The sequence below is a fragment of the Ictidomys tridecemlineatus genome, chromosome 1 (genome assembly GCF_052094955.1).
Source record: "Ictidomys tridecemlineatus isolate mIctTri1 chromosome 1, mIctTri1.hap1, whole genome shotgun sequence".
NCBI classification, from domain to species: Eukaryota; Metazoa; Chordata; class Mammalia; order Rodentia; family Sciuridae; genus Ictidomys; species Ictidomys tridecemlineatus.
In genome coordinates, this window is record NC_135477.1 from 49,834,509 (window position 1) to 49,842,620 (window position 8,112).

At 46.4% G+C, this 8,112-nt stretch overlaps 1 protein-coding gene across 5 annotated transcripts in view; it reads left to right on the plus strand.

The window, feature by feature from the left end:
• The window catches only part of Micu1 (mitochondrial calcium uptake 1), a 174,382-nt gene extending 172,563 nt beyond the window's left edge, over positions 1-1,819 (plus strand). For all 5 annotated transcript variants that reach the window (XM_040273763.2, XM_078040611.1, XM_078040625.1 and 2 more), the window contains one exon: positions 683-1,819. In XM_040273763.2, coding sequence (XP_040129697.1) covers positions 683-840 — 158 coding nt within the window. In that variant the 3' untranslated portion in view covers positions 841-1,819. The remainder of the gene's footprint in view (positions 1-682) is intronic.
• The last annotated feature ends 6,293 nt before the right edge of the window (positions 1,820-8,112 follow it).

Below are 8,112 nucleotides of genomic sequence, written 5' to 3' on the forward strand. Positions count from 1 at the left end.
GGTGTACATCGGGTCCTGTGCCAGGTGTTGAGAATAAAGACAAATAGAGGAAGAATATCTAGGCCTGCTATGGGTAGTGCAAACACAGATCAGTAAAGGTTTCCTGGAATTGTCCCCTGAGTGAAATCACAAAGGATGAGCAGGAATTGGCCAGGTAAAGGAGAGTGAGATTCGGAAGCTTTCCAGGTGGGGAATTAGCCTAAGCAAAGACAGAGGCAAGAATAAAGACCCTGGGGACCTGTCTCTTGCCTTCCTCTTGAGTTTACTTGCCATCCCCCACCTCTGTCCAGCAATACCTTACTACTGTGGTTCTCCAGCAGCCACACTGCTTCCTCTGTGCCCCTTAGTCCTGTCTACTTCATGAGAACATTTGCCACACTGTTGACATTTATCTGTCTCTTCTACGACTTGGGAGTATTTCAAGGGGACAAAGCACAAAGCTTATTACCTGGCATATACTATATTCTCATTTGGAATTTGTCACACTACATCGAACTGACACTGAATTGTAGTAGGAAACATCAAGGAAGGAGCAAACGAGTTCATCCTAAGCCCAGAGAACTGAATTTGGCTGTGAGACACACTGGGCTTTGGAACCACATGGTGTGCAAACAGTGGAATTTTCTCAGTGGCTTTGTTCCAAGGCCTCCACTTATACTGTTATATTTGCTTCTTCTTCTAGGTAATGGTGAGCTGAGCAATAAGGAATTTGTTTCCATCATGAAGCAGCGATTGATGAGAGGCCTGGAGAAGCCCAAGGACATGGGCTTCACCCGCCTTATGCAGGCCATGTGGAAATGTGCACAGGAAACTGCCTGGGACTTTGCTTTGCCCAAGTAGTAACCCAGAACTACAAGAGGGGCCACCTTCTGCACCCAAGCAACCTAGGCCCCTGAAGCCAAGCCTCAACATAGCCCTTTGTGCTGCTGCTTCTGGGAGTAGTGCTCCCTTCCTCCTGCAAGTGACCTCAGGATGCGGCCAACTTCCTCTCCTCACCCTCCCCTGTCCCAGTGTTCCGCTAGGCTCTCTGAGTATTCCCAGTGATTATTCCTGTCCATTCTCAAAAACATGAACAAGTCTTAAAAGCTCAGACCTTAGCTTCTCCAACAGCACCCATCCAAGCACCCTACAGATTAAGAATGCAGGGAACCGTCTTGACACACCTGCCAGCCCTGGGAAGCATCCAGCTCTTAATCATTTTTGCTGTGGGTTTATATTAACAAGAACATTCCCAGTTCTTCCTCCTGTTGATACTTTTAAGATGCAAGTTAGGGGCTGGGCTCATAGCTCAGTGGGAGACCACCTGCCTAGCATGTGTGAGGCACTGAGTTCATTTCTTAGCACTGCATAAAGACAAAGATCCATCAACAACTAAAAAAAATTGGGGGCAGGGGAGATGCAAATTAGGAAAATCTATGGGAGGCAAAAGGAAGTTTGTGATGAATGCTTATGAAGATGACCTGGGCATCCTGAGCTGGTGGATAGCCTGGGCCAAAGGAAGGATCTGTATCAGACACTGTGTGACACTGAGGCCTGTCCAGGAAGTCCATGTGCTCAGTGGCAGCACAGAAGGATTCAGAATTTAGAGTAATTGCTTCATGACACTCTCCACTCCTCCTTTTCCTCTCAGGATCCCTAAGATGCCTCTACTGTGACTCTGTGCTTCATCAACAGCAGTGATTGAGTTCTGTTCCCTGCAAGTGCCATCTCCTCTCCAGAATGGGCCTCCAAAACCAGGGCCTGCTGCAGAGCCTGTCTGCCCTCTGTCTTTAACACTCATAAAATGTCACCTTAATTATAACAGTTTGCAATAACCATCCCCAATGTCTGCTGTCTCCTTTATTTTAGGATCTTCTGGGCCCTTTTCCTTTTACATTTCCACTGGGTTTCACTAGTAACAGACCTGCTTTCTTCCTACCAGAGTCTGATTTAAGGCAACTTGAGGCACAGACAAAAAATGAGGATGTTTGGAGTTTGTGATAACACTGTCCCCCCCAGTTTGGCTAACTTTTCATTTTAAGCCACGGCCTTTGATTATTCATCCTCCATGATAAAAAAACTAAGAGAGGCTGTGGAACATGTGAGGAGTCATCTGATATGGTGGACCTACATTTTAAGATCCATAGCAACCAGTGTTGTGTGATGAACCCAACTCTGCCACTCCATGTGGTGTTGAGCAGATCATCTCCCATCTGTTCCCTCATCTGTTAAATGATAGGTAGGTTAAGCTAAATGTGCTGTAAGGTTCCTTCCCAGTCTGAAAGCCTCTGCTCCAGAATTCTCGCAGCCCCCCAGTCGTGCTTCCTGCATGGCCGATCCAATAGAATCACCACACCGGAAGCCGCGTGCTCTGGCTCTGAGTGCAGGTAGGAATGCCCACCAGCCAGGGCAGAGCAGAGGCTTCCATCTGTACCTATGACTCCACAAGGAATTCTCAGGCCCAGGACTTTGCCCAAAACAATTTAGCAACCTCATTTCTAACATCCTTTCTGGGAGATTAGATTCTTTCTCCAAGGAGCCTGCTGCTGTCCTACCTCATTTATCTTCCGCCCTCTCCTCTCATGGGCTGTCCCTGGTGTCCACATGTAAGCCTTGCCTTGCTCATTGCCCTGGGCCTGAGGCATCAGTGAAATATGAGCATTTCTTAAAATGACCCCAGAATCTTGAAATTACTCTCCCCCATCCTCCCTCCTCCAGCCTGAAGCTGTCCCCCCCTTACAGCTTCCATGGGACACTCATTCCCCACAAAGAAAGATCTGTTGCTTGGTCTGAGTGCTCTGAAGCTTAAAGCCAGAGCCTGGCAGGTAAAGTAAGGATCCCACCTGCAACATCTTAAAACCCAGGATCAAGGGCACCTATTCGGTCATGCAATTCCAGCTGAATCCTTCAGCTCCTAAGATTGCCTGAGGAAGAGATGTGGTATCCAGGAAGAGGTGACAACCACACAGAAGTTAAATGTGCAGAAGATCTAGGTGTGGTGGTCCACACCTGTAATCCCAGCAATTTAGGAAACTGACACAGGAGGATCTCAAGTTTAAGACCAGCCTCAGCAACTTAATAAGACCGTATCTCAAAAAAATAAGAAAGGCTGGGGATGTAGCTCACTGATAAAATGCCCCTAGGTTCAATCCCCAGAACCAAAACTAAACAAGAAAAAAAACTAAAAGCAGGAGAGAAGTACAAGCTAAGTACCCAGAAGTCCGAGTCCTCCATGGCAGGCCATGGGTGGGCAAGGTAGCATGTGGCAGGCTAGGGAGCATTTGACAACACGTAAAGCTGATTTTGTGCTTCTTATTCAAATTGTTTCTTAGACTTACTTAAAAATAACCTTCTCCCCTCCTTCAAGACTTAGCTCAAATTGTCCCCTCCTTAAGAAGCCCTCCTTGGTTCTAGGTCATTTTTGTGAGATTGTCACCCACAAAGTTCAGACCAAAATAACTCTTAGATAAATGACATTAGCAGTGCCTCAAACGCCTCTCCGCAACAGCCATCCTCGACTTGGGCTGAAAGCTGCTGTTCACTTCTCTATAAGACATAACTCAGTCCAGTTCTCTCTGGAAGGCTTCTGGGAAGGAAGCAACTCAGCGAGGACCCAGGCTGCTGGGTTTCCTCAGCCTTGGGCTCAGTATCCACCAAGACCAGGAGGGAGAACATGCAGTTTGTTACTAAGGAAAGGGAATCCTAAGAATGTGTGCGATCTTATAAAATGGTTATCTTAATGGCTTTTGGTGCCCTTCCTGGTTTTAGCTCTGGTTGGAGAATAGGTTCTGGAATTGTTTTGGACGCTTATGAAAAAGGAGAGATCCAGCCAGTACCTAGAGTTCCAGACAAGGAAGATTGCTGGGAGCCCTAAGCCAGGTCCCAGGGCTGCAGCACTCCTGCTAGCCTTAGGGCAGCCCATGCCTGTGGGGGGATCTGTGCGCCCCAGAAACTCAAAAGGGAAGGAAGCAGAGTGGCTTAGTTTGTAGGCTTCAAGTGCCATCTGCTGGCAAGAAGGCTCAGTGCAGGGCCTCACTGGACTACAGGGAAGGGAGGCTTGGGGGTTTGGGTTTGGGTTTGGGTTTTGGTTTTGTGGTACTGGAGATTGAACCAAGGACCACTCTACCACTGGGCTACGTCCACAGCCTTTTCTTATTTTTATTTGATAAAAGACCTCCCTAAGTTGTCCAGGCCAGCTTTGAACTTGCTATTCTCCTGCTTTAGCTTCCCCAGTAGCTGGGATTACAGGCATGTGCCATCACGACTAGCTAGTAATTTGTACGCTCAGTGAATTATTTTCATCATCTTCAATGTGAGGTTTAGGTTTGGCTTGTGGTTGTTTTAATAGGTAAACGTTCACATGGCTCCAAAATGACACTTCCATTAAAAAGGTTCATATGTTGAAATCTCCTTCCCATAGCTGCAGGTATTCCATTTAGAGGATGATGCAGTGGATATAGAAGAAAAACCAACACAAACTCACTTTCTCCTACTATACGTTCACAAAAAAAGAAAACTTCTGTGGCCTCAAAAGACATGGGAATTTCTCCCCACCAGCAATGGAAGCCATCAGTTCTGCAAAAGAGACCAACTGGGTATCCTCTAATTCAGTTCAGCACTGTCTACCTGGAGATAGGGTCAGATCCCAGAGGTTGAGGGCTCAGCAAGACAGTCCTCTATCTATCTTTCAAATGCCAATTACCTGTGTTTTTATGACCCATCCTGGAAAAGAGAAATGCTAGTCTCTGTGGCTTGCCTTCAGGAGGGAGTTGAGGCAGGCACCATGGGGGAGACTTGGGGGAATATCACACCATTACAGCATAGTGCTTCCCCCCGCCCCCAGTACTGGGGACTGAACCCAGGGATGTTCTGCTGAGTCATGTCCCTAGTTCTTTTATATTTTTATTTTTTTATTTTTGAGACAGGTCTTGCTAAGTTGACTGGCCTCAAACTTGCCATCCTCCTGCCTCAGCCTCCAGGGTTGATGGAATTACAAATGGGTGCCACCAAATCCAGTTTGTTTTGTTTTTTATGAGACATTCTGTGGCAGTTTCTGTTCTTCTAGTTGCACCACCCAGGAACCACTATTGCCTGACAGAAAGTAGAACACCCAGTCCATGCAGGGCCCAGGTTTACACCCCATTTCCACAGTTTACATGTGCATCACCCCCTTTCCTCCACCATCTCTAGTCGATACCATTGTTTAATATAAGGGTGTCGAGGGAAAGATTCTGGAGCCTACAGTTTCTAAAAGAGGCCTTAGTGGTGGGTCACATTTAGAGGCAGCAGTGGGCACCGAAGAGCAGCAAGCCTGAGAGCAAAGGACAGGAAGTGGGGCACATTCCTCTGCCTTGGCAATTCTTCCTGAAGCTGCAGGAAGGAATATACCCCTCTGGCTAGCCCAGGGAAGGCCTGCATAAAAGTTTTATGGGAGAAAAATCTGCCTCTGCGTTTCACTTATTCTATTGATTTTACAAGTGTTGAGCCCTGTGAGGTACCAGGTCCTTGCTGAGGCCCTCCCCCTTGTTTTAGCTGGACATTAGGGGTGTAACAGACTCAAAAGCGAAGGACACAGACTGCACAGGGCAGTGAAGGTGGTGTCCATGGCGGGTCCAAGCTTAAATGCTATGGGAACTGAAAGCAGGACTTGTTTCTGGAGAAGGCCCTTATTTTTTTGTTGTTTTTCTTGAACCCAGGGGCGCATAACCACTGAGCCACATCCCCAGCCATTTGATATTTTATTTAGAGACAGGTTCTTGCTAAATTGCTTAGGTCCTCAAAAAAAAGTTACTGAGGCTGGCTTTGAACTCCTGATCCTCCTGCCTCAGCTTCCCAAGCTACTGGAATTACAGGCTTGCACGCCTGGTTGGAGAAGGCCCTTTCACACCTTGGCTTTAACGTCAGTCAGCTCCTGGCAGAAAACCTCCCGGTCCCCCACACACAACTAACAACTCCCACTTCTAGCCACCTGGAGTTTACAAACAATCCCATCATTGTACTTACCACACTGTCCTGTTATTTTTTTTTTCCTCTGTTATTCTTTTAATACCTGTCTCCCTTATTAGGCCAAGCTGCAGGTCTATAAACTGCCAGATTCTGTCCCTATTTGTGGTGTATTTCTGATTCCCTAAATTTCTGCACAGGACCTGGCTTCCAGTGTAGACATATGATACTATTAAATTAATCCTCTCTCTCACAGAGGATTTAAGCTGAGCCCTAGAGAATGAGTTGGATTTGAACAGATGGAAAAGATAATTAAGGAGGACAGGCAGACAGATAGGTGAGAGGTGAGATGCATCTTGGTAGAGTTGGGGAAGATACTGTTGGGGAGAGAAGCATTTTACCATGAGATTGTGAATTCTGAGTATCCTCAGAGGACGGAAATCTGAAGGCTGATGGTCACCTACCACAAGGGTGGGTTCAGGCCTGGGGGCAAAATGAGGGCATGCTGAATTCTCTGTAAGATTCACTTTTCCAGTGAATTCTAGATATCGGTGAAGGCAGCAATTGAGGACTTTGGTCTCTCTTGCTCAGTTTCCTTCTCCCATAGATGCTATGATCCCAGCTGATCAGGAAGAAGTTGCCAGATTTTCCCCTTAGATCAAAGTCATGATATCTTGATTTCAATAACCATTAGAAGAAAGTACGATTTCAGGTCACCTTCACACACCAGTTTCATTTTTAAACAAAATCTACAGAACAAGCCAGACATGGTGGTGCACCCCTGAAATCCAAACCATTCAGGAGGCTGAGGTGGTCACCCACCCCGAAAGTTTGAGGTCAGCCTGGGCAACTTAGCAAGACCCTGTCTCAAAAATTTTAAAAATGGCTAGGGTTAGTGTAGTGGTAGAGCATCCCTGGGTTGCCAGGGGGATAAAAAAAAAATCTACATATAAGGACCAGAAACACTTAAGCCCAGCAGCAGAGGAAGAAGAATGGAAAATAATGCACAACTGCACTCAACCACAGCACACTCAGCCGCGCCTCCAGACCCTGGCTGATCCAGATCCTTGACAACTAAGCTCAAGAACTGACTGCAGATTTGAAATTTAAATAAAACTTTCCTGCTTTATATGCTTTGCAGGAAAGGAGGGTAGGGCTCACCAGCCAGAAGCTGGGTAATCACAATCCAGTTCCTTAACACACTGAAATTACAGATTTTTATTCCACTTGAGTACCCTCTTCACAGACTGAAGTACTTTGTGATCAACAGAAGTGGGTCTCATGGCACTCAGGAAAGGGAAGAGGGGACCTCATGATACTCAACAGGAAAGGGAAGACAGACATTATAATCTTAGGTCAACAAACCTCAGAGAGGCTGTTTGAAAGGGACCCCAGTATTTATCCATTAACACATTAGGGACCTATCAATGTATAGAGATCTTAGCTTTCTGTCTGTATTATTGGGCTGTCTTTTAAAGAAGAAGTTGATTTCTTTATCATCAGGAATCATAAGGGTTTGCAGTCTTGAAATGGTTGCTTCACGTGGCTTTTGAGATAACTCATGTTCTTACCACATAAGTCACTTCTTCACATTCTCCTGTCCCGAGTGTCCTGTTCCAGACCTCTAAACACTGGGGTATTACAGGGCTCAGAATCAGATTCAACTTTTCCCTATCCTGATTCATTTTCTTGGTGCATTGGGTCCTATAGCTTTAAATTAGATTTTTAGCTTCACGACTCCGCCCCCCACACACACACCCACACTTCTTGTGGTACTGGGAATCACAACCAGGGCCTCATGCATGCTAGACAAGGGCTTTACCACTGGGCTACACCTTAGCCCCTGACTTTTTGTTCCCCCACCCCAATCCCCAGTGTTGGGGATGGAACCCAGGGTCTTACACTTGCACTCAACCACAGAGCTACATTCTCAGCCCTCCAACTTTTCCCCTATACATATGTATAATTTGGGGAGGGGGGATTGAACCCAGGGATGTTTAACCACTCAGCCACATCCCCAGCCCTTTTTAAAAAATATTTTTTAGTTGTTGATGGACCTTTATTTACTTTTATGTGGTGCTGAGATTCGAACCCAGTGCCTCACACATGCTAAGCAAGCACTCTACCACTGATCCACAACCCCAGCCCAATAATTCATTTATTTTTGGGGGGGTGTGTGTGAGTGTGGTG